Source organism: Myotis daubentonii, chromosome 2, assembly GCF_963259705.1.
Source record: "Myotis daubentonii chromosome 2, mMyoDau2.1, whole genome shotgun sequence".
In the NCBI taxonomy this organism is placed as follows: domain Eukaryota; kingdom Metazoa; phylum Chordata; class Mammalia; order Chiroptera; family Vespertilionidae; genus Myotis; species Myotis daubentonii.
The window spans coordinates 159,146,063-159,172,279 of NC_081841.1; the positions used below are offsets into that span (position 1 = coordinate 159,146,063).

Below are 26,217 nucleotides of genomic sequence, written 5' to 3' on the forward strand. Positions count from 1 at the left end.
CAGTACATAGAGCTTCACTAAGAACTTAGATGTGGGCTTATCATATATTTAGGCATTGGAGATAGAGCAATATCCAAAGCAGACAAATATGTCTGCCCTCATGGAGCTTACATGTTAGTGAAGCAACACAGGCAATAAATTAAAAGTAAAATATTTGGAATGTTTGTCTACATGCTATAGAGAAAAGAGCAAGAATGAAGATTAGGGACAGCTGCCAGATGGGCATACTATTTGAAATCACGTTGGGGGAACCAGGGAGAGCTTTACTGATAGGGTGACATTTGATCAGAGCCCTGAATGGAGGGAAAGCATGAGTCTTGCATTTATATATGGGGGAAAACAAAACTTTTTTGTCAGAGGAAACAGCAAGAGCAAAAGTCTTGAATACTTGATGTGCTCAGGAAATAACAAGCATATGGTGTAGCAGCAATCGCCAACTGGTGGTCCGTGAGGTTCGAAAGGTTAGTGACTGCTGGTGTAGAGCAAGCATGTCAAACTTGTGGCCTGCGGGCTACATGCCTCGTTTATTTGGCCTGTGTTAGCCTTTGAGTTTGACATGCTTGCTGTAGAGTGAGGAGTAATAGGAGATGAGGAGTAAGTAGTAACATAAGATTAGAACTGAATTGAACATTGAGATTTCAAGTATTAGTAGTCAGGTCAATTAACAACTGTCTTATTTTAGTTTTGTAGAGATACGATTTTTTTATACAGGCTCTTAATCTGAAACTCCTTAACACTTTTCTTTTATGACTTTAATATTTTACTTTTATTACTAAGGATTGAAAGTACTGTGAATTAGCACATTTTAATTTTAATTTGGGTTTAAAACCTGCTTATTTAATTTTTTTTAAAGATTCGGTTCTATGAACTAATGGATCCATTAAAGAAGGAAATCTCTGAACTACAAGTGAAAAAGAATTACCTATCAGAAGAATTAACAGAAAACAAAACCCAACTGAAACAACTGACAGAGGTTTGTATGATTTTGATCACTGGTGGCAAGAGGCGCCAAGTTTTTCTATAAGGAATTCCTGAAAATTTATGATAGAAATGTAAAAGTCAATGATAGAAAAATAGGACATGGGCATGCTGACTGTTGTGATTCTTCATAAATGGTGGGAGGAAGTTAAATCATTAAGAAGTAGTCATCTTAATGATTGACAAGGTAAGTCTATGATATTGACCTGTAATCATGGTTGAACATTTTGTTGTAAACTCATTTTATTCTCAGTTCTTCATTATAGATTAACCTTGTTTGTGATATATGAAAGGAGCTACTATCCACTTATTGGTCACTTTGCCTCTTCATCAAATAGAGTTAGCCCTCCTAATACTTGTTCAGAGCATGTGCACTGATACTAGCATTGGCCCCAGTGATGATCATGGTGCTGTGCTCGGTGCTGGCAGCAGTGAACCCAAAAGAGAATGGTTTGCCCTTTGAGAGTTCAAATTTTAGTAGATTAGAGTTAGAACCTTGGATGAGATCTTGGCACTCTCATTTTCTGTGTGACCTTGAACAAATTATTTAATGTTTCCTACTCTGTCAAATGGAAAAAATAATACTGTTTATTTATTTCGTTGAATTGCCAGTGTTTCTGTTTCAAAGTAAGAATGTGATTTTTAGCAAAGTTGCATATAAATATTTATTTTGTGTTTTACTTCGAGGACAGCTTTTACCAAAGATCTATTATTCATAAGTAAATAGCTATGATTTAATTTATATTTTGATGCTGTAATTTGCTGCACTATTAGTGCTGGACAGAATAGACTTATGTCATTAATATTGAGCCAATATTACAGGCAAAATAAAGTCTTAGCTTCCTCCTCTTAAAGGAGTGATGAAGTCCTCAGGAGCAATGCCTGAGAGGCAGATGTGCCTATGTGAACACGACTGTAAGGTTCTATATATTGTCGTTGTTGTTTTCCTTCTGCTAATCTGCCACATTGTGCAGTAAACTATTTTGTTATTTAGAAGATAGCTTTTACTTTTTTAAAAAATTTGCTTGTATAGTCAAAGTAATAATGAACAAAATTAGAAGGCCTCAGTTTGGCTAACTAATATTATAGTCTTAGACAAATCTTTGAATCTCTGTTGTTTCTGTAAAATGTCCAGGATGGTGGTGGTATTTGCAGTACAGGATTCATTAGAGACAAGACAAGTTAGACAAACTTTCATACTTGGTTCTGCAACACCTTGTGGTACCTCAGCATAACTGAAGGACTTTTTAGTTTTAAAAAGCTGGAGGAGTTTTCTATTCTTTTTTATATCATATCTCTTTTTTAATCACTTTAACATTTAGGGATTCTAAAAGTGGTTTCTCTTGAACAAAGGATTCCTGGGGCCACACACACACAAAAAGGCTTAAATTCTAGAATTATCGTTAGCATGTGATATCTTTTTTTTTTTTTTTTTTTTTTTTTTTACTTTGTGGTGAAGCAAGTCTCTCTACTCTTAAGATCATTAATAACATTGTATCCCAGATTTTAGTTTGTTTTAACTTTGCTAACACTTTTAGTATTTTATTGACAAGGAAAGAAAATATTATTAACACTTAGTGTTCCTGAGTGTTTTTAATGCACAAATAACTCTTGAACTTAGGAGCAGTTTTGTTTGTGAACCTGTATTAGTTAGGGTTCCCCAGAGAAACAACTAGCAGGATATCTATAGATATAGATATAGATATAGATGATATAGATATAGATATAGATATAGATATAGATATAGATATAGATAGATACTGATTTTAAGGAAGTGGTTCACATTATTATGGAGGCTTGCCAAGTACAGAATCTGATGGGATAGGCTGACAGGGTGGTGATTCAGGGAAAAGTTGTAGTTCAAATCCAAAAACAGTCTGCTGACAGAATTCCTTCTTGCTCAGGGGAGGTCAGTCTTTATTCTAGTAAGGCCCTCAGGTGATTGGGTTAGGCCCACCACATTATGGAGGATAATCTGCTTTACTCTCAGTCTGCTGATTTAAATGTTAATCTCATTACAGAATACCTCACAGAAACATCTAAAATAATGTTTGACCAAATATTTGGGTACTGTGGCCTAGTCAGAGCACATGTAAAATTAACCATCAGACTTCTTCCTTGTGCATGATTGTTAAAGGTTTATCACCTCTCAACTATAAATGTAATCCTTTTCCTAAATCCTATCTAATAAAGAGGGAATATGCTAATTGACCCTCATGCTGTCGCAAAGATGGCGGTGCCCACAGCCAATAAGGAGGGAATATGCTAATTGACTGCCACACCCTCAAAGATGGTGGCGCCCACAGCTTTGCGTGCCTGTCTCTGGAGACCCCCAGTCCCCTCAGCCCCCTAGCTGGCGGCTGTTCAGCCGCCCAGGGCCGCCCGAGGCTCAGGTAACCGGGGCCGGCCAAGGCTTGGCTGCTGGCAGAGGCAGCAGCAGCGGTGTGATGGGGCATTGCCTTCCCCTGATGACCTGGTTGCCTCCCACCCCTGAGGACTCCCGGACTGTGAGAAAGGGCAGGCCAGGCTGAAGAACCCTCCCTCCAGTGCATGAATATTCATGCACCGGACCTCTAGTTTAATAATAATATAAACAGAATTGAATCACAATTAGCAAAAAAATAATTAAATACTATCTTATCTACTTAATAAAAGATCTTAGAAATTCAGGGAATATGATTTAGACACAATAGAATTATTTTTATATTAAAGCTACCCCTAAAGTTTGGGTCTTATGTTCTATCAAAGCCTACTACAGGTCAACTTGCCCAACACAGAAAAAATAATTATTTTAAAATTAAAGTCTCTCGAGTGAAGACTTTTTTATAAGGATATAATGAACAATAAATATTAATATTTAATACTAAAAGAATTTTAGCTTAATTATACATTGTGTTGATTTTATTAAATTACTGCTATATTATTTGGAGAATTAAAAGATATTCATTCCAGTTTCATTGCTGCAAGTTGACAATGGCATGATGACCTTAGATTAAAAAAACAAAAAACTTAGTTTTCTCTACTCTCCTGTTTCCAAACCTTACAACTCCCCCATCTGTAAAATTGGAATGATAATATATAACCCTGCCTCACAAGGTCATTATTATGAGAATGAAAATCATTCATTAAATAGTTATCATACATCTCGTGGCCCAGCGCACAAAATCCGTGCACATTAAAAGGGAATTAATTAGAGGAAATATTTTAATATTGCTATTTGTCCTTTCGCTATAATAGAAGTGTCAGAGATGAAAAAAAATTAGTAAAATGTATATGAAAATCTCCCTCCTGTCAGAGTCTGGGGCGTGCTGTGGGACCCAGAGTCAAGTCCCTGCCCACCCACGTGCACCTCAAAATCACATGAGACCCAGACCTGGCTGGCCCCACCCTTGTCAAGCCCGCAGGGCGGGGGGAGCAGCCTCAGATCCCGTAGCCTGGCTCCAGGTGGGGGCACAGCCTCAGGTCCCCCGTCAAGCCCCGCCATGTGGGGGGTGCAGCCTCAGGTCCCCTGGTCCCGGCATGAGGGCGCAAGGGCGCGATGACCATTTGCATATTAGTTCTTTATTATATAGGATGTGGCAAGCATTGTTCTAGCTCAGGGGTGGGCAAACTTTTTGACTCGAGGGCCACAATGGGTTCTTAAACTGGACCGGAGGGCCGGAACAAAAGCATGGATGGAGTGTTTGTGTGAACTAATATAAATTCAAAGTAAACATCAACACTAATAAAAGAGAAAAATGGTAATTGGCGTACGAGCTACCCTTTTCATTGGCTAATCAGGGCTATATGCAAATTAACTGCCAACTAAGATTGGCAGTTAACTGCCAACAAGATGGCGGCTAATTTGCATATGTAGGCACAATGCAGGGAGGCGAAAGGGAAAGCAGGAAGAAGCCCCCTGCCACTGACAGTGATCGGAAACCCAGGGGGGAGCTAAGAGCTGGGGGGCAGGGCAAAGGCGGCCCTGGGGCCGCCTTTGTCCTGCCCCCCAGCCATGATCGGAGAATCAGGTGCCTTTGCCGCCCTGGCCAGTGATAGCAGGAAGTAGGGGTGGAGCCAGCGATGGGAGCTGGGCACGGTCGAAGCTGGCAGTCCCGGGAGCTAGGGGTCCCTTGCCTGGGCCTAAAGCGAAGCCCACGATCGCGGGGCCGCTGCAGCTGTGGGTCCCCGCTGCCCGGGCCGGACGCCTCAGCCAGAGGCGTTAGGCCTGGGAAGGGGCGGAGCCTGCAACCACGGGGAGCTGGGGGTCCCCTGCCCAGGCCTGACACCTCTGCCGGAGGCCTCAGGCATGGTCAAGGGGCCGATCCGGTGATTGGTGATCGGAGGGTGATGAGGGTCAACTCCTCTGGCCGAGGCATCAGGCCTGGGCAGGGGGCGGAGCCGGGGATTGGGGGGATATGATGGTCCCCTTGCCCAGGCTTGAAGCCTGGGTCAGAGGCGTCAGGCTTGGGCGGGGGGTGGAGCACGCGATCAGAGGGAGATGGGGGTCCCCTGCCCAGGCATGATTCCTGGGCCAGAGGCCTCAGGCCTGGGCGGGGGCCAGAGCCAGTGATCAGGGGGAGATGGGGGTCCCCTGTCCAAGCCTGACACCTCTGGCGGAGGCGTCAGGCCTGGGCAAGGGGCCGATCCTGCGATTGGAGGGTGATGGGGGTCTACGCCTGAGGGCTCCCAGTATGTGAGAGGGGGCAGGCTGGGCTGAGGGACACTCCCCTCCCCACACACACACCCAGTGCACGAATTTCGTGCACCGGGCCCCTAGTCATTACATAAAAGGGTACAGTCTTTTTTTTCAATAGTTTTACTCATTTCAAACGGGCCAGATCCGGCCCGCGGGCCATAGTTTGCCCACGGCTGTTCTAGCTGCTTGGGATACACCAGTGAACAAGACTATGATCTCTGCTCTCATGGAGTTTATATTTTAAAAGGAGTGCAGGGAAACAGTGTAAATAAGCATATCACATAGTATGGTGAAAGGTGACAACTGCAAAGGAAAAAAAAAACAACAGCTGTTAAAAAGCAATTGAAGTTCATAAAAATTACAGTACAGATAAGGTAAGGATTGACTTGCAAGAGGATAAACTCAAGACAAATATAAGAAGGTACTACTACTATTTCATAGAACAAGTATAAATTAATAGAAACTTAAAAGAGGGCACAATAGCCAACAAATAAAGTTGCCTGAAAAATTACCTGATAATGACAGCTGTCAACCGAAAAAAAAGTTTAGGCTGTCATACAGAGTCAGAAGCATTTATCTGAATAAAAGGATTTCAATCCCAGAGATGCAAACCTAGGTAGCAACTACTCTGGGGAGAACAAAGACAGGCAGGATTTATAAAGGCAAAATTGCAAAAGGTAATTTTTTTCATACAAATGAAGGATTGCTGGTTATGTTAACAGAGATTGGTTAATTCCAATATGCAAATGGAGGAGGTGAAAACTACAAGGAAGGAAGTAGAGTCCATGTGTGTCCATGGAGCAGCTGTTCCAGGATGGTTATGGCTCCCGGATGTTTTGAGCAGAGCATGGACATCACTCCTTGGTAGCCTCCTGACTCTATTTTAAGTGATTCTCTTAGCATTGTTCATTCCATTTTATTTGCTCCACTATCACAATTCCATAGTGGTTTACTAAGAGAAACTAAGATCTTGTTAGCTGGGTCTCTGAGTTTTGAGACTGGGGATTAGGAAAACAAATTTGCCGCTTTTTCTGGGTTATCTTTTTCCAAAATGGTTTCAGTTGTTTTCTTTTACCACATGGTGGCAGCGTGTATCCACCTATTTCTTCAACTGCTTTCAGCTACTCAGAAAATCTTGCCACTTTTTACCTAGAGGCCAAAGTATTACGTTAGGTTACCCTATTTTTATTTAGAGCCCAAATTTCATATCAACTGTCTAAACCAAACTAATATAATTCAGTAGACTTATAACTGGGAGAAAGTATTATAAAAACTGAAACCTTTCTGGCATAACATGTACTCTTCAGATTAAATGTATCTCAATTATTACATTGAATTTATAATTATGCCTAACAAAAAGCCCACGTATAGTTAATTCTGCTTTTGTTCATATAACCTGCTGGTTCATGGCAGATAGGAGGTGAAACTGTTTTAGAAATTTAATAGAATGTGATTTTTTAAAATATATTTTTATTGATTTCAGAGAGGAAAGGAGAGGGAGAGATAGAAACATCAATGATGAGAGAGAGTCATTGATTGGCTGCGTCCTGCACGCCCCCTACTAGGGGATCGAGCCCACAGTCATAGCATGTGCCTTTGACTGGAATCAAACCTAGGACCCTTGAGTCCACAGGCATACGCTCTATCCACTGAGCCAAACCAGGTAGGTCAAGAATGTGATTTTTGACCTTTGAAAAAGAAGTCAGTCTTCCTGAAATGCCAATGTTAGTGGATTTCTGAGGTCCTCTTTCATAATTTATTCCCTCATCTTTTTTTATTTGGAAATGATAGCTAGATACTAACACTGGAAAATAGGGTTTATCTTTTACTTCAAATTTAGTGTCAATAATAGTCTCTAGCATGTTTTGAGCTGTATAATGTACATGTGCTTGTGTATGATACTTAGTGTTTTCATAAGTACTATATTTTTACTTCCTAATTATGAGACCTCTTTATAACAAGTCACAATTTTGAACCAGTACATGTAGTTAAATTATGTGCAGCTGTTTTGTATTGTAAATTCACTTCATCATGCTTCTTTCATTTTAAAAAAAATATCAATACTATGTAAGGAGGGCATTGATGAGTCTGTACTTAATAAAGCTATTAAGTTTCATGAGGAAATGATGAAATCATTTTCTCTTATGAGAACTTTGGTAACTAGGAAGCAAAAAGAGTGTTTTGTTCAAGATAACTTCCTTGTTTAGAAACATAGTTACATTTACTGAGAAAAATTCTGCAAGATTACCTTGAGTCTCATCTTAAGTAGTCATATGTGAGTAATCCAGTTAATTCTTTTTGTATGAAAATGATATATTTCATTAATGATACATACTTGTTATTCAGGTTTTTATATTTCAGGGAATGTTAGCTGTTTTCTGAAGTTTCTTTTTTATCCTGCCCAACTTGTGAGAATTCTGAGGAGTGAATTCTCACTTTCCCAAAATAGTTAATCACACCATTTCTTCTCATTTACTAAACTGCTAACCACTGTAAACTAATTCTGATTTCAACCATTGACCTTAAGGTAAATGTCACTATATCTCGTTTGCAATTGCCTTAGCTGTTCTATCGCCCCACAGGCAGGAGATCACTTAATTTATCAAAGACTTATTTTGACATATAGGTTACCACTCTCTTTTCAGTTTACATAGGGTGAGACAAAAGATTTAAAGAAATGTATTATATCTAAAGTAAGTGTCTTTTGGTTTAAACAGCTGCTAACTGTTTAAAATGAGCCTGTATAATTGCATCTTTGAATAATGTTTTACATTTTGTAGAAAACATTTAGGTTTGATGTTATTTTTCCAAATGATTTTTAAATATGTATTTAAGGAATAATTGTTATAAAAGGAGTCCAAAATCAGTATGATTTATGCATGTACCATATTTGAACCCATACAATTTGCAACTAAAGTTCTTTAACACCCTGGATTTGAGCAGTAAATAATAACATTACCACTAGTCAATTGTTTTATAATTTCCACAGAACAGATTCCTCAATAAATAGGAACTTGAAATTAAGAAAAGAAAAAACTATGTATGAACTCAAGAAAAACTAGATTCTAGTTCTATTTCTGCTTGCCCTGGAATTCTGGACAAATCATTTAACTCCTCTAGGCCTTAATGTTCTTATCTTGAAAATAAGAAGATAGTAGTAGATTATCTCCAGGGTGTCTTTTACCTCTGAAATTCTATAAATCTAAAATGCTTAGCTGCTGATGTTTAGAAACCAGAAGTTTGGGAGGGAAAGGCATCCTATATAATAAAAGCCTTATATGCAAATAGACTGAAAGGTGGAATGACCGGTGGAATGACCAGTCACTGTGACACACACTGACCACCAGGGGGCAGACACTCAACACAGGAGATGCCCCCAGCCTGCAGGCTCCAGGCCAGCTAAGGCAGGTGCCAGCAGGGACCTCCCAATTGCTCTGCCATTCAGCCCACAGATCGGCCCTGATCACTGGCCAGGCCTAGGGACCCTACCTGTGCATGAATTTCATGCACCGGGCCTCTTGTCTCATCCTGTCTAATAAAAGAATAATATGCAAGTTAACCATCACTTCGCGATAAAGATGGCGGCGCACACAGCCAATAAGGAGGAAATATGCAAATTGATGCAACAAAGATGGAGGTGCCAGCCAGAACCACAGAGCTGGCTGGAGCAGGCGAGAAGCTTGGCTTCCTTGGTTGCACCAGCCGGCTCTGTGGCCACCACCCAGACAAAGCCATAATAGCAGGGCCGAGGCAGAGGCAGTTAGGGGCAATCAGGCCAGGAGAGGAGGGCAGTTGGGAGTGATCAGGCTGGTGGTGGGGGAAGTTGGGGGCAAGCAAGCCGGCGTGGGGGCCAATTGGGGGCAAGCAGGCCAGCAGGGGGTCAATTGGGGGTGAGCAGGCGAGCAGTGGGGGGCTGTTGGGCGTGATCAGGCCAGAGGGAGGGGCAGTTTGGGGCAAGCATGCCGGCAGGAGGGGCAGTTGGGGTGAGCAGGCTGGTAGGGGGGCAGTTGGGCCCGAGCAGGCCAGTGGGGGGGGCAGTAGGGGGCGAGCAGGCCAGCGGGGTGGACTGTTGGGGGCGATCAAGCCAGCATGGGGGTGCAGTTGACGGCTATCAGGCCAGCGGGGGACAATCAGGCCAGCAAGGGGGACATTGGGGGTGAGAAGGCCAATGGGGGGGGGCAGTTGGGAGCAAGAAGGCCGGCAGGCAGAGTGGTTAGAGGCGATCAGGCAGGCAGGCAGGTGAGCGGTTAGGAGCCAGCGATCCCAGATTGTGAGAGGGATGTCCCAGATTGGAGAGGGTGCAGGCTGGGCTGAGGGACACCCCCCCCCCCATGCACGAATTTCGTGCACTGGGCCACTAGTTATAAATACGAAAGGTCTAATAGTTGATAACCAAACACTATAATATAAAATTTTCAATATTTTGTGTCAGCCAAACAGTAGAGACATATATCAAGTAAAAAAAGTGAGAACCTATTCACTACCCCCTTCCTGCTCCCTTTCCCCTTTGATGTGTGACTGTCACATATCCTCTTCTCCAGGACAAATACAAGCTTCCTTGCAGAACTTATTTCACTGCTTTAAAAATGCTTGTTATATACAGAAGAAATCTTAATTGAATTTTTACAAAGTGAATACACCCAGTTAACCACCACCCCCATCAAGAAATGGAAGTTCCTTTTATGATGTCTTTCTTGAAATATTCAAAAATTTTCTGCATATAAATATACTAGAGGCCTGATGCACAAAATTCGTGCAAGAGTAGGCCTTCCTTCCCCCAGCTGCCAGCACCGGCTTCCCTCTGGCACCCAGGACCCGGGCTTCCCTCTGGCCACCAGCAGGCACCCGGGACCCAGGCTTCCCTCGCAGCCCTGGCCAGCTTCGTCCAGAAGGTCATCTGGAAGGATGTCCGGTCTAATTAGCATATTACTCTTTTATTATTATAGATAATTATTAATTTTAAAGTCACTTTTTCTACATTTCAAGCTAGTTATTTTAAATGCACCAAGCCCATTGAAATTTTAATATTAGTTCATTCTCCAAACATTTCTAGTGTAACTACTGTGCAAGTATTACCAGATATATAAAGATAAGGCAGGTCTTCAAGGAACTCCAGGTCTCAGATGAATGTAGAAAAGGTAAGGGTTATTTGCAAGTCAAGAAAACATGCAATTACAATAACAGATTTACCTTTTTAAGGCTAGAGATAGCCTGCTATTATTTTTTGTATGAATAATTTAGGAGATGAAAGATAACATTAACCTTAGCAGTCAAAATCAGTTCCATTCTAGATATATAGAAAATTGGCGAACAATTGAAATCTTTTCTTGGACTTGGATTGTCCTTATTTTTCCTGCATATTTTTATTTTTATTATCATAGAAGGAAAAGGAGATTTTCTGTTAACCCATTTATTATTTCATAGAAATGTTCTATTAGAAAGGGCTGGTGACTGGAAATTTTGTGTGTCCCTTTCTTAATGTTTGAAAGGTTTACTTCTTTTGTTTGAGTCTATTTAATGTCCTCTCTTGCTTCTTCTACATAATAAATTTATTGTTACATTAATAGAATAACTAATATTATTCTATTAACAAATGTATTATATAGAAGATTTTCAATTATATTAATTGAAAATCTTCTATATAATAAAAAGGTAGAGTACTAGGTACTAAGATAGAAAACTTTCTTAAAACTTTCCTTATGACGTGAGAGGCAAGTAATGGTTGCTCACAGCACATGTGATACATTTTCTGACAGAAGTAAAAAACAGATACTGTGTAAGAATATAAGACAGACATCTAACTCAGATTTGGGGCTTGGAGTCTTCCCATAGAAGTTGATGTTGAGATTAAGACAGGAAAGAACACGTAGGGATAATAGAAAAATAGCCCTTTCTCCTCTCTTTAGTCTTAGCTTCAAAATTCTCCACAGTCATTGGATTTGGTTCATTTTGAAGAAGGATGCTACTTTTTTTATTTTCCAATGTTATGCTTTAATCTATTATAGTTGCTAATAGTAGGTTTTTTTCAAAATATAAAAGCAGTGATTTTATTTAAGGAGAATTTTTTTTCACCTAATAAGTTCTAAAAGAAAGTGTTGTTAGAATGTATATATATATATATATATATATATATATATATATATATATATATATATATACCTTCCTATACTGAATGCCTGCTTATGTTTGGTTATATGGTGTTCATATTTAAAGAAAACATGTATGTATAGTGTGTGTCTGTGTGTGTGTGTCTGTGTGTGTGTGTAGTCATACCTTCTGAAGAGTTGCTCTCTGGACCGGGATTTTATATCCCTTATTTTTCAGGACCAGATTCTGAGGTCCTCTTAGATCTTTACATTTTAGATCTTGGCACTTGCACACTTAGAAAATCCCTATTTCTTGGGCATTCATGTCCTCTAGATACCCTACCTTATAACTTTTCTCATTTGCAGACCACTGGGACATTCTTCTTTATTTAAAGTGGAAAGCTTGCTCTAGATTTAAGTCTTCCTTTTCATCTTACTCCTGCCTTGGTTACTTCTATGACTCATCCACAACCTTGGCCATGCATTTTATTGATTTTCTCAAATTTAGTGATTGCCTCTTCTCTACTTCAGCACTTAGTCTCCTGGCCCACAGTCTGTTCCTTGTCACCCAGACTGATTTACTTCTGAAGTTATCTATTCAAGTTGATCATTAAACATATTACTTTCAATATATCCATGTTTCTCAGTCATCTGCTTCCAATTTATAGTTAACAGAATAGAAACAGTCCATGTGATTTATTTATCAGTCTCTTCCTAAATTTATTTACATCCCTCTTCATCATCTTATCAGTCTTAAACCTTTCTCTTACCAGTGTTCTCTAATTCCTCCCCAACTGTGTTTTTATCAAACCCTGCCTGATAAAACCTTATTCATCATTTTTCTGACTAAGCACCACTAGAGAGAATCAGGTAGTAACAAACACTATAAGTTTATTGAAACCAACTTCAAATGGGCCCACAAAATTGTGCTGAAATTCTTTTCTTTTTTTTCTAGTCCTCTTATTTTTCACAGAGGTTATTTTAAGTATTCACCACTTTCTCACTCAGACGATGATTTTGGTAGTATTCCATTTCATAGAGAAAATAGAAATCCTCAGATGAAACTCTCACAATTGCCGCCACAAACCTACAAACATTTTTATATCTGTACTCATTCTGTTTTGTTTGTTATAACTATTTATAGTGGGAAGAGTTTTGCTTTCAAGGAATGGAAAATCATATGCCTTTAGAAATCAAGTGGGTAGTATAAATGTGTGAAGCAGTAGGGTAATAAGTAGTTCTGTAAGTGCTAAGGGCTTTAAATTTGTTTTTAATACAGAATACTTCATTTTATTGTTCTTTCCTGCGTGCTTTGTAGATACTGTGCTTTTCGTAAATTGATTTGTGGCAACCCTGTATCGAGCAAGTCTGTTGGCACCATTTTTTCCAATAACATTTGCTGACTTTGTGTCTCTGTCACATTTTGGTAAATCTCGCAATATTTCAAACTTTTTCATTATGGTATTTCTTATGGTGATCTGTGATCAGTGCTTTTTGATGTTACTATTGTAATTGTTTTTGGGTGCCATGAACAATTCCCATATAAGACAGTGAACTTAACAGATAAACATGTATGTTCTGGCTGCTTCACCAACCTCTCTCTCTCTCTCTCTCTCTCTCTCTCTCTCTCTCTCTCTCTCTCTCTCATCTCTCATCTCTCTCATTCCTCTCATCTCTCTCTCTCTCCCCCCCCCCTCCCTCCTTTGCCTCTCTCCTATTCCCTGACACAACAATAGTGAAATTAGGCCAATTAATAATCCTACAATGGCCTTTACATTTTTAAGGAAACAAACAGTCTCACATCTCTTTAAAACAAAAGCTGAAAATGATTAAACGTAGTCAGGAAACCATGTCATGGGCCAAGAAAGCTAGGTCAAAAGCTGGACCTATTGCATCAAACAGTTAGCCAAGTTGTAAATGCAAAGGAAAAGTTCTTGAAGGAAATTAAAAATGCCACTCACTGAATACATGAATGATGAGAAGGCAAAACAGCCTTATCACAGACATGTATAAAGTTTAAAAGATCAAACCAGCCACAACATTCCCTTAAGCCAGTGGTTCTCAACCTTCTGGCCCTTTAAATACAGTTCCTCGTGTTGTGACTCAACCATAAAATTATTTTCGTTGCTACTTCATAACTGTAATGTTGCTACTGTTATGAATCATAATGTAAATATCTGATATGCAGGATGGTCTTAGGCGACCCATGTGAAAGGGTCGTTCGACCGCCAAAGGGGTCGCGACCCACAGGTTGAGAACTGCTGCTTAAGCCAAAGCCTAATCCAGAGCAAGGCCCTAACTCTCTTCAGTATGAAGGCTGAGAGAGGTGAGGAAGCTGCAGAAGAAAGTGTTTGAAGCTAGAAGAGGCTAGTTCATGAGTTTTAAGAAAAGAAGCCATCAACACTAATAAAAGAGAAAAATGGTAATTGGCGTACGAGCTACCCTTTTCATTGGCTAATCAGGACTATATGCAAATTAACTGCCAACTAAGATTGGCAGTTAACTGCCAACAAGATGGCGGTTAATTTGCATATGTAGGCACAATGCAGGGAGGCGAAAGGGAAAGCAGGAAGAAGCCCCCTGCCACTGACAGTGATCGGAAACCCAGGGGGGAGCTAAGAGCTGGGGGGCAGGGCAAAGGCGGCCCTGGGGCTGCCTTTGCCCTGCCCCCCAGCCATGATCGGAGAATCAGGTGCCTTTTCCGCCCTGGCCAGTGGTAGCAGGAAGTAGGGGTGGAGCCAGCGATGGGAGCTGGGCACGGTCGAAGCTGGCAGTCCCGGGAGCTAGGGGTCCCTTGCCTGGGCCTAAAGCGAAGCCCACGATCACGGGGCCACTGCAGCTGCGGGTCCCCGCTGCCCGGGCCGGACGCCTCAGCCAGAGGCGTTAGGCCTGGGAAGGGGCGGAGCCTGCAACCACGGGGAGCTGGGGGTCCCCTGCCCAGGCCTGACACCTCTGCCGGAGGCCTCAGGCATGGTCAAGGGGCCGATCCGGTGATTGGTGATCGGAGGGTGATGAGGGTCAACTCCTCTGGCCGAGGCATCAGGCCTGGGTGGGGGGCGGAGCCGGGGATTGGGGGGATATGATGGTCCCCTTACCCAGGCCTGAAGCCTGGGTCAGAGGCGTCAGGCTTGGGCGGGGGGTGGAGCAAGCGATCAGAGGGAGTTGGGGGTCCCCTGCCCAGGCATGATTGCTGGACCAGAGGCCTCAGGCCTGGGCGGGGGCCAGAGCCAGTGATCGGGGGGAGATGGGGGTCCCCTGTCCAAGCCTGACACCTCTGGTGGAGGCCTCAGGCCTGGGCAAGGGGCCAATCAGGCGATCGGAGGATGATGGGGGTCTATGCCTCTGGCCGAGGCATCAGGCCTGGGCAAGGGGCAGAGCCAGCAATCGGAGGGGTCTGGGGGTCCCCTGCCCAGGCCTGATGCCTGGGCCAGAGGCATCAGGCCTGGGCTACGGGCAGAACCAGTGATGGGGGGAAATGAGGGTCCCCTGCCCAGGCCTGACGCCTCTGTCAGAGGCGTCAGGCCTGGGCAAGGGGCCAATCCTGCGATTGGAGGGTGATGGGGGTCAACGCCTGAGGGCTCCCAGTATGTGAGAGGGGCAGGCTGGGCTGAGGGACACCCCCCACCACCACCCAGTGCACGAATTTCGTGCACCGGGCCCCTAGTCTCTATAATAAAAGTGCAATGTAAATAAGCAAGTGCTGATGTAGAAGCTGCAGCAAGATATCCAGAAGATATAGCTAAGATAATTAATGAAGGTGGCTATACTAAACAACAGATTTTCAATATAGGAGGAGCAGCATTATATTGGAAGAAGATGCCATCTGGGATTTTCATAGTCATAGAGAAGTCAGTTCCTGGCTTCAAAGCTACAAAGCAAAGGCTGACTCTTTTGTTAGGGGCTAATGCAGCTGGTGACTTTAATTTGAAGCCAGTTCTTATTTACCATTCCAGAAATCCTAGAGCCCTTAGGAATTATGTTAAATCTACTCTGCATATGCTCTACAAATGGAAAAACAAAGCCTGGATGACAGCATATCTGTCTACAACATGGTTTACTAGTGTTGTAAGCCCATCACTGACACCTATTGCTTAGAAAAAGAAAGATTCCTTGGAAAATATTACTGCTCATTGACAGTGCACTTGATCAACCAAGAGCTCTGATGGAAATGTACAACTAGATCAATGTTATTTTCATGTCTGCAAGCACAACATTCATTCTGCAGCCCATGGAACTAGGAGGAATTTCTATTTTCAAGCCTCATTTTATTTAAGATAGACATTTCTTAAGGCTATAGGTGCCATAGATAGTGATTCCTGTGATAGATCTGGGCAAAGTAAATTTTATAGCCTGGAAAGGATTCATTATTCTAGATGTCATTAAAAACATTCATGCCCAGCTGGTGTGGCTCAGTAATTGAGCACTGACCTATGAACCAGAAGGTCATGGTTTGATTCCCGGTTAGGGCATATTCCAGGGTTGTTGGCTCAATCCCCAGGGTGGGGCATGCAGGAGGCAGCTGATCAAAGATTCTCTTATCATGGATGCTTGTATCTCTCTCTCCCTGTCCCTTCCTCTCTGAAATATATATATATACATATACATATATATATATATATATATATATATATATATATATATATATATATATTTAAAGAACATTCATGATTCATAGGAAGTGGTTAAAATATCAAACAATAATAGGAGTTTGGAAGAAGCTTATTCCAACCCTAAAGGATGACTTTTTGGAGGAAGACTTCAGTGGAGGAAGTAATTGCAGATGTGGTGGAAATAGCAAGAGAACTAAAATTAGAAGTAAAGCCTAAAGATGTGACTGAATTGCTGCTATCTCATGAGGTGTTGCTTCTCATGGATGAGCAAAGAAAGTGGTTTTTTGAGATGATGATGATGATGATGGAGTATCCTTAGCTGTGATACTATAATAAACTAGAGGCCCAATGCACAAAATTCGTGCACTGAGAGGGGGGGGGGCCCTCAGCCCGGGATCCCTCTCGCAGTCCAGGAGGCCTTGCTCCTTACCGCCCACATGCTTGCTGCTCCTTAGTGCTCAGCTTGCTGCTCCTTAGTGCTGTCACGGAGGTGGAGAGGCTCCTGCCACCACCACTGCGCTCGCCAGCTGTGAGCCCAGCTTCTGGCTGAGCAGTGCTCCCCCTGTGGGAGCACCCTGACCACCAGGTGACAGCGCCTGTTTTGAGCGTCTGACCCCTGGTGGTCAGTGCACATCATAGCAACCAGTCCTTCCACCCTAATGGTTGCTTGGGCTTTTATTATAGACTAGTGGCCCAGTGCATGAAATTTGTGCACGGAGAGGGGGTGTCCCTCAGCCCGGCCTGCACCCTCTCCAATCTGGGACCCCCACAGGGATTGGGCCTAAACCGGCAGTCAGACATCATTCTTGCAATCCAGGACCACTGGCTCCTAACCGCTCACCTGCCTGATCACCCCCTAACCACTATGCCTGCCAGCCTGCTCACCCCCAACTGCCCCCCTGCCGGCTTGATCACCCCCAACTGCCCCCACTGCTGGCCTCATCGCCTCCAACTGCCCCCCACTGCCGGCCTGCTCGCCCCCAACTGCCCTCCCCTCCTGGCCTGATTCCCCCTAACCACCTCTGCCTCGGCCCCGCCACCATGGCTTTGTCCGGAAGGACGTCCAGAAGGTCTCCTGGTCTAATTAGCATATTACCCTTTTATTAGTATAGATACCGTGGTAAATTTCCATTCTCATGGAGAACATCAGTATAGAAGAAGATCCTAATACTACACCAAGCAAAACACATTGAATATAGTTTTTCTATAATTACATTTTCAAACAACCCTTCAACAGAAATTTGTGGGATGACATTTTATGTTCTTTTGGAGGGGGGGCAGTTATGACATTTTAAAGTTATGTGTAAATACTTTTAAAAAGACACAGTATCTTACTCATCTTTGTATCTACAGTGTCTCGCCCAGGACCATTTGCTTAGAAACAACTCAGTCAATATTTGTGGAATGAATGTGACCACACTTAGCTACTTAAGAAATGACTTGGGCCCTAGCTGGTTTGCCTCAGTGGATAGAGCATCAGCCGGTGGACTAAAGGGTCCTGGATTCAATTCCACTCAAGGGCACATGCCAGGAATGCAGGCTCAATCCCTAGTAGGGGCATGAAGGAGGCAGCCGATCGGTGGTTCTCTCTCATCATTGATGTTTCTGTATCTCTCTCCCTCTCCCTTCCTCTCTGAAATCAATAAAAATATAAATTTTTTAAAATAAATGACTTGGGACAGGATGTGTTTAACATAACAGATTCTGGGGTAGAGTTGACGGTGGCTTGCAAATCTTTTAAGTTCAAAGGGGGAAAGTAAGTAGCAACTCTGTCCCCGTGTCATGCTTCTCCCATTTCCATATTCATTTAATTCTTAATTAATCTGTTCAGAAGCATTTATTTCACTCTTACTGTATACCAAGTATTGTGTATAGTAGTAGAGATCCAGATAGAGGCTAGGTTTCTACCCTTAAGATGTTTACATTCTGGTGAGGTATATAGAATGCTAATTTGATGTTACAGTGGGATAGGTGTTCTGTAGAAGGCAAATATTCAGGTACTATGCAGCTATTCAGACATTGAGAACACATTAGAGCGAGCTTGGTGCATTGAGAGAACTTCAGATCTTCATTAGCATTGAAAGATGAAGTGTGAACATGAGAAATGAGGCTCACAGTAAGCAGGGACAGGTTATGGTTTTAAGGTTTTTACTTCCACCTTTCTCCTATAGCTCTACAGTTCATTTCTGCTGGTCTGGTGAGTGGAGGGAAGATTAGGGGAGAAATATATTCCAAAATTTCTTTTTTGCTAAATATTGCCACTGAAACTGCATGCTAATCTCTTCAGTAACAATATTTCATTGTAGATATTTTATATTCATGTGGCTCTTCATCTCTAAATTGTGAAATTAAAAACAGGGGCTCTGTTTTATTCATTTCCATGTCTAAAGCATCTAATAGTATCTTCGTAAATTTTGAAAAATGTCATTTAACATGTATAGTCATTGTATGTATTATTATAATAACCAAGACATAGGTGTGCTATTAAAAAAAGAGCTGAAGTTTTAAACAGATGGACTTACAAACTACTCTGTGAGTTTAAGATTACCTGTCTTTGAGTAGAGAAAAATTACTAAATAGGAAAATTAAGGATTTTTTAAATTACAAGGACATTCACAGCTTAACAGAAGAATTCAGTACAGAATTTGGTCAACTGTGTTTAGTTTGAAATGTTTTATTATTGTTATGGTTTATAGACTTATGAGGAAGATCGAAGAAACTACTCTGAGCTTCAAAATAGATGTCAACGTTTGGCTTTAGAATTAGCAGACACAAAACAGTTAATTCAGCAAGGTGACTACCGTCAAGAGAACTATGACAAAGTTAAGAGGTAAGGAGTTAAGAAGGGTACAGTAGCTTCTCTCATTTTTAGCATGCACCTGAATTCAAAGTCACCTGACTTTTTTTAATTTTTTTATTTTTAAATTTTTACACGAGTTTATTTGAGCCAAACTGTCAACATGGGGAGCAAGATCTCGAGTCACCTGAATTTTTACCATTGACATTGTTAATTCTGCTTTGTATACTCATGTGCTGCTTAACAGAGGATACGTTGTGGAGAATTGCATCACTAGGCAATTTAGTCATTGTGTGATGATCTTGCAGTGTACTTACACTAGATGGTATAGCCTACTACAGTAATTGTGTGTGCTCTACTTTCATACAGCTGACAGTGCAATAGGTTTTTTACATCAGCGTCACCACAAACATGTGATGCGTTGCACTGCTAGTATGATGTATGGCTATGATGTCATTAGGCAATAGAAATTTCTCAGCTCCATTATAATCTTACTAGAGGCCCAGTGCACAAAAATTTGTGCACTCGGGGTTGGGAGAGGAGGTCCCTCAGCCTGGCCTGTGCCCTCTCACAGTCTGGGACCCATCAGGAGATAAGGACCTGCTGGTTTAGGCCTGCTCCCGGGTGGCAGAGGGCAGGCCTAATCCTAGGTGTAACCCCTGGTCGGGCTCAGAGCAGGGCCCATTGGTGAGTTGGGGCCCCGCCTCCTGTCATGCACAGAGCAGGGCAGATTGGGAGGTTGCCATGCCACCCTCAGTCATGCTCAGGGTAGGGCCGATTGGGGGGTTGGGGCACCACCCCCTGTCACACTCAAGGCAGGGTCCATAGGGAGGTTGCAGCGCCACTCCTGTCATGCACAGAGCAGGGCCGATCAGAGGGTTGGGGCTCCGCACCCTGTCACACTGATCCCAGTGCTGGGAAGCCTCGCTGCTCCGCTGATCCCAGGGCCAGGACGCCTCTCGGCTCCCCTGATCCCTGGCCCGGAGGCCTCTCGGCTCCGCTGATCACCGGGGCGGGAGGCCTCTCAGCTCCGCTGATCGCGGGGCCTCCGACTCCGCTGATCACGGGGCCGGGAGGCCTCTGGACTCCGCTGATCACCGGGGCCGGGAGGCCTCTGGGCTCCCCTGAACGCGGGGCTGGAGGCCTCTCGGCTCCGCTGATCACCGGGGCGGGAGGCCTCTCTGCTCCGCTGATCACGGGGCCGGGAGGCCTCTGGACTCCGCTGATCACCGGGGCCGGGAGGCCTCTCCGCTCCGCTGATCACCGGGGCCGGGAGGCCTCTCGGCTCCGCTGATCACTGGGGCCGGGAGGCCTCTCGGCTCCGCTGATCACCGGGGCCGGGAGGCCTCTCGGCTCCGCTGATCACCGGGGTGGGAGGCCTCTCTGCTCCGCTGATCACTGGGGCCGGGAGGCCTCTCGGCTCCGCTGATCACCGGGGCCGGGAGGCCTCTCGGCTCCGCTGATCACCGGGGCGGGAGGCCTCTCTGCTCCGCTGATCACTGGGGCCGGGAGGCCTCTCGGCTCCGCTGATCGCGGGGCCTCCGACTCCGCTGATCACCGGGGCTGGGAGGCCTCTCGACTCCGCTGATCACTGGGGCCGGGAGGCCTCTCGGCTCCGCTGATCGCGGGGCCTCCGACTCCGCTGATCACCGGGGCTGGGAGGCCTCTCGACTCCGCTGATCACTGGGGCCGGGAGGCCTCTCAGCTCCGCTGATCTCGGGCCGGGAGGCCTCTCTGCTCCGCTGATCGCGGGGCCTCAGTCTCCGCTGATCACGGGGCCGGGAGGCCTCTGGACTCCGCTGATCACCCGGGCCGGGAGGCCTCTCGGCTCCGCTGATCACCGGGGTGGGAGGCCTCTCTGCTCCGCTGATCACTGGGGCCGGGAGGCCTCTCGGCTCCGCTGATCACCGGGGCCGGGAGGCCTCTCGGCTCCGCTGATCACCGGGGCGGGAGGCCTCTCTGCTCCGCTGATCACTGGGGCCGGGAGGCCTCTCGGCTCCGCTGATCGCGGGGCCTCCGACTCCGCTGATCACCGGGGCTGGGAGGCCTCTCGACTCCGCTGATCACTGGGGCCGGGAGGCCTCTCGGCTCCGCTGATCGCGGGGCCTCCGACTCCGCTGATCACCGGGGCTGGGAGGCCTCTCGACTCCGCTGATCACTGGGGCCGGGAGGCCTCTCAGCTCCGCTGATCTCGGGCCGGGAGGCCTCTCTGCTCCGCTGATCGCGGGGCCTCAGTCTCCGCTGATCACGGGGCCGGGAGGCCTCTGGACTCCGCTGATCACCCGGGCCGGGAGGCCTCTCGGATCCGCTGATCACCGGGGCCGGGAGGCCTCTCGGCTCCGCTGATCACCGGGGCCGGGAGGCCTCTCGGCTCCGCTGATCACTGTGGCCGGGAGGCCTCTGGGCTCCGCTGATCGCGGGGCCTCCGACTCTGCTGATCACCGGGGCTGGGAGGCCTCTCGGATCCGCTGATCTCCGGCCGGGAGGCCTCTCGACTCTGCTGATCCCAGGCCCTGAGGCCTCTCTGCCCTGCTGCTTCAGGGCTGTTTGGCTTCGCTCTGCTTGGAGCCTGAGTATGCAAATTAACCGCCATCTTTTAGCTTCTATAATTAAAACATTATATCTTTTGGAGTTGTTGCTTCAGGAGCTCAGAGCCCTGCAGCTGCGGGGATCCTTGACTTTCTCCATCGCTGGGGCAACCAAGCCTCCTATTCTCAGCTGCCTGGCCGCCATCTTGGCTGACAGTTAATTTGCATATCTTGCTGATTAGCCAATGAAAAAGGCATCGGTTGTACGCCAATTACCATTTTTCTCTTTTATTAGTATAGGATGGGACCACTCATATATGCAGTCCCTCTTTGGCCAAAAGTCATTATGTGGCATATGACTGTACCTTATTCTTTTTCTGTCTCCATAGTTTTGACTTTTTCAGAATGTAATATAGTTGAAATTATGCAGTACAGAGCCTTTTCAGATTGGCTTCTTATAGTAATACTAGTAGCCTGGTGCACAAAAATTTGTGCACTCAGCCGGGGGGGGGGGGGGGGCGGGATCCCTCAGTTATTAAACATTTATTGCCACAACACTGACCACATTGGTGGTGGTGGTGTTCTTGTCAGAATGTGTTATATTATGCAGATTAAAATCTATTTAAACAGATTTGATGTAGATATTTTCAAAGATGGAAGAATTGTCCCTGTCAACTATTTTAGTTGATTCATATCTTCACCAATTGTTATCATTGCAAAGTTTTCAGTCCCCATATGGATTGCTGGATATAATAGGTCATGCGCTGTCCCTGTCCTTTGTAGCCTTTGTTACCTTAAGGACTCTAGTTTTCCATTTATATGTTTAAGGACCAACCTTACCGGCTTAAAAATGTAAGCTTTTAACACTGCTCTCTCTATTCTGTATCCTTCCAAAGAAAAGTGGAGTTGGGTTGCAGCACAGGAGAGAAATTCAGAAGGGGGATATTGAAGTAATGACTCCAGTAGGAGAAGAGGGAACCTATTTCCCTGGCCACAGGTGCTGGTGCCCTGTACTACAGGGCTGGCAGCTTCTCCGGGTGGCTGCAGCCTGGGACCTCGGGCGGGTGGCTTGTCTGTCTCCTGGGCTGCAGCCAGCCGCAGGCACTGGCGCCTGGACCAAAGGTGGGCGGCTTCTTCTTCTGGCGGCTTCTTCTTCTTCTGTGCTTCCAGTCAGTTATGTGTATATGTGTGTGCATGCAAACATAGGCATGTACACGTGTGTATGTGGACATCTGCTGGGCAAGTCAAAACTATAGAAGAGTTGCCCCATATCTCTTGAATCTTCCAGAGATATCCCCCACTTTTTTATTCTATCACTACTGGAGAGTCAGTATTTGCAGCCAGCCAGCCAGTGACTCTCTCAGTGTCTGTTTCTGACTTCTTTCCCTGTCTGTCTTCCAACCCCTAATCATATTTCCACCTGGATGCATCATTTTTACTCCCAATATGCTGTAGTGAGAAGGAGTCAGGATGCTGTCTTCCCATGAGTAGTACTCAGTAACAAACCAATTGCATTTTAGTTGGGAAATGCCCCTACCCACCCTTCAAATCCCTTCCACCATGCATTTCTGTTTCCCTTTTTGTTAGTTGGATTGTTCTGCTGCTCCTTCTCCTCACCCCACCACCCTTGGATCGTAATGTAAAATTCTTTTACCATTCAAGAAATTATTAAAAATACAGGTACTTAAAAAAAAATATACAGGTATTTCTCCGAACACCGGCCCGGGGGGTGGGGGGGGTGGGGAGGAGCGTGCAGCAGGGAAGAGGCGGCTGCTGGTGGCTGCCTCTTCCCTGCCCCACCTGGCTTCTCCGATCTCCGGCCTGGGGGGCAGGCAAAGGCAGCCCCGGTTCTCCAGTCACGGCCCTGGAGGCCGCCTTTGCCCTGCCACCTGGCTCTTGCCTGCCGCCTGGGTTTCTGATCACCGTCAGCGGCAGGCGGCTTCTTCCATCCTTCCCCTTTCACATCCCAGCATTGCGCCTACGTATGCAAATTAACTGCCATCTTTGTTGACAGTTAACTGCCAGCTTTGTTGGCAGTTAATTTGCATATCACCCTGATTAGCCGATGGGAAGCATAGCGAAGGTACGGTCAATTACCATGTTTGTCTATTATTAGATAGGACTAGAGGCCTGGTGCATGAAATTTGTGCACAGGTGCAGTCCCTAGACCTGGCCAGCAATCGAAGTGCAAGCGTCTGGTGTGGAAGGGTGGGTCCCAACTAACCTCTGGGCTCTGGGCAGCACCTGGGCCCCAGGCCCCCGTGCACCCACCTGTGCCTGAGTCACAGCACCCGAGTCCCCACGCAGAGATGTGGTAAGCGCGACTGGACGCCACAGGCTGAGGCTCAGCGTGGGCCTCTGGGTTGCCAGCAGTGCCACGCGGAAGCCTGGTGGGCAGTGTACTCTCTCCTGGCTGGCCTTGCAGACTGGCTCCTGCATGAACCCATGGGGAGCCAGACCAGCCCCTATGGTCCCAATGGCTGTGGCCTGGCTCACCCGAAAGAGGCATGAGCCCTGGCGTCCCGGGGGAGAGTAGCAGGGGGAGTGAGAGTGAGCTCGGCCCCTGGCCACAGCGGTGAGCCAGAGAGCAGACAGAAGGGCCCCCACAGAGAGCAGACAGCAGGGCCCTGCTTGTCCCTGGCCGTGGTGGTGAGCCAGAGAGCAGACAGCAGGCAGGTCTGCAGAGAGCAAAGAATCATGGGGAGCGGGCCTAAGCTCTCAGTAGGACATTCTCTGAGGGCTCCCCGATTGGAGAGGGTGCAGATCTCACTGAGGGATGCCCCCTGTGCACGAATTTCGTGCACCAGGCGTCTAGTATTCATTATAAAAAGTGATGTAAAATTTATATGTGTATTTGAATTTTTCAGTGAACGTGATGCACTTGAACAAGAAGTAATTGAAATAAGGAGAAAACATGAAATACTTGAAGCCTCTCATATAATTCAAGCTAAAGAAAGAAGTGAATTATCGAAAGAGGTAAGCTTGTAGAGTCATTTGTATTTATTGTACAGTGATGGGGCATTGGGCAGAATTGTGGGAGGGACATTTTTCCTTTTTGATGTAGTTGCCAGAAAGAAGGGACTTTAGTAGCTGTGTTTGGATGAAAAATGGCAAGGCAAGAATTAGTCCTTTTTATGTGATTAGTGAAAGCACAAATGAAAGAAAATAACAGTAAACCTTGAAAAGCAAGACATTGCTCTGAACCAGGGGTGGGCAAACTTTTTGACTCGAGGGCCACAATGGGTTCTTAAACTGGACCGGAGGGCTGGAACAAAAGCATGGATGGAGTGTTTGTGTGAACTAATATAAATTCAAAGTAAACATCATTACATAAAAGGGTACGGTCTTTTTTTTTTTTTTTTTTTAGTTTTATTCATTTCAAACGGTAGTTTGCCCACGGCTGCTCTGAACACTGTCTGTCTCTACGTATGTGTAGGTAGCCACCTTGCAGCAAACTGTTACTTTACTGCAGAAGGATAAAGAATATCTCAACCGCCAAAACATGGAGCTCAGTGTTCGCTGTGCCCATGAAGAGGACCGCCTTGAAAGACTTCAAGCTCAACTCGAAGAAACCAAAAAAGCAAGAGAAGAGATGTATGAAAAATATGTAACATCCAGGCAAGATTTACATTACTTCACATATAAATAGATATAAAGTAACACCAGCTTCTTGGAGGGAACTCTTGCCTTAGGGAAGAATAGTGATCTTTTTTAAGGTCTATAGGATAATGTTAAGATAATAGTTCATTTTGTATCCTTATAAGATGTTCTCTATTCTGATTTTTTTTCTTAAGACATTTTGGCTTTTTCAACAACCAAATTTCTTTTATGTAGGGGTGTATACATATACTGTAGCCATTTTTATTTAATTTTTTACAACATAACCTTTCTGATTCCCTATGACTAAGATCTCTCTAAGTATTTTTAAAAGAAAGCACATAAGTATCTCTACCGAGGTATCTTTTTGAAGAAAATCTAACTAAGCTGACCTTTCCTAACTGAAACAAAAAGACGAACGAGAAGACAGCACTGCATACTGTTTGAAGATACAGGCCCTGGATTCATACCCCCTCTATTTCAACTCTGTCCTCTCTCTTCAACTAGATGTACAAGCTATTAGAGTTCCCTTTGTACCAATAGCCCTTATAATCCTTGAGTTGTTTTTAGCACATCAAAAACTAAAATAATTCTCCATTTTTTTAGCACATCAAAAACTAAAATAATTCTCCATCCTTTAAGACTTCACACATTCATACCTTTTCCCCTAGCCCAGTGGTTCTCAACCTTCTGGCCCTTTAAATACAGTTCCTCATGTTGTGACCCAACCATAAAATTATTTTCGTTGCTACTTCATAACTGTAATGTTGCTACTGTTATGAATCGTAATGTAAATATCTGATATGCAGGATGGTCTTAGGCGACCCATGTGAAAGGGTCGTTCGACCGCCAAAGGGGTTGCAACCCACAGGTCGAGAACTGCTGCCCTAGCCTGTACAATTTTTCATGTGTGTGCTCCTGCTAATCTCCTATGTAATGCTTT

The 26,217-nt window shown here is 44.7% G+C and overlaps 1 protein-coding gene across 2 annotated transcripts in view; it reads left to right on the forward strand.

Moving 5' to 3' along the window:
- Nucleotides 1-26,217, forward strand: part of PIBF1 (progesterone immunomodulatory binding factor 1) — a 237,935-nt gene that overhangs the window by 14,970 nt on the left and 196,748 nt on the right. For both annotated transcript variants that reach the window (XM_059684820.1, XM_059684821.1), the window contains exons 5-8: nucleotides 854-973; nucleotides 19,049-19,182; nucleotides 24,545-24,653; nucleotides 25,114-25,295. In XM_059684820.1, the coding sequence (XP_059540803.1) occupies nucleotides 854-973; nucleotides 19,049-19,182; nucleotides 24,545-24,653; nucleotides 25,114-25,295 (545 nt within the window). The remainder of the gene's footprint in view (nucleotides 1-853; nucleotides 974-19,048; nucleotides 19,183-24,544; nucleotides 24,654-25,113; nucleotides 25,296-26,217) is intronic.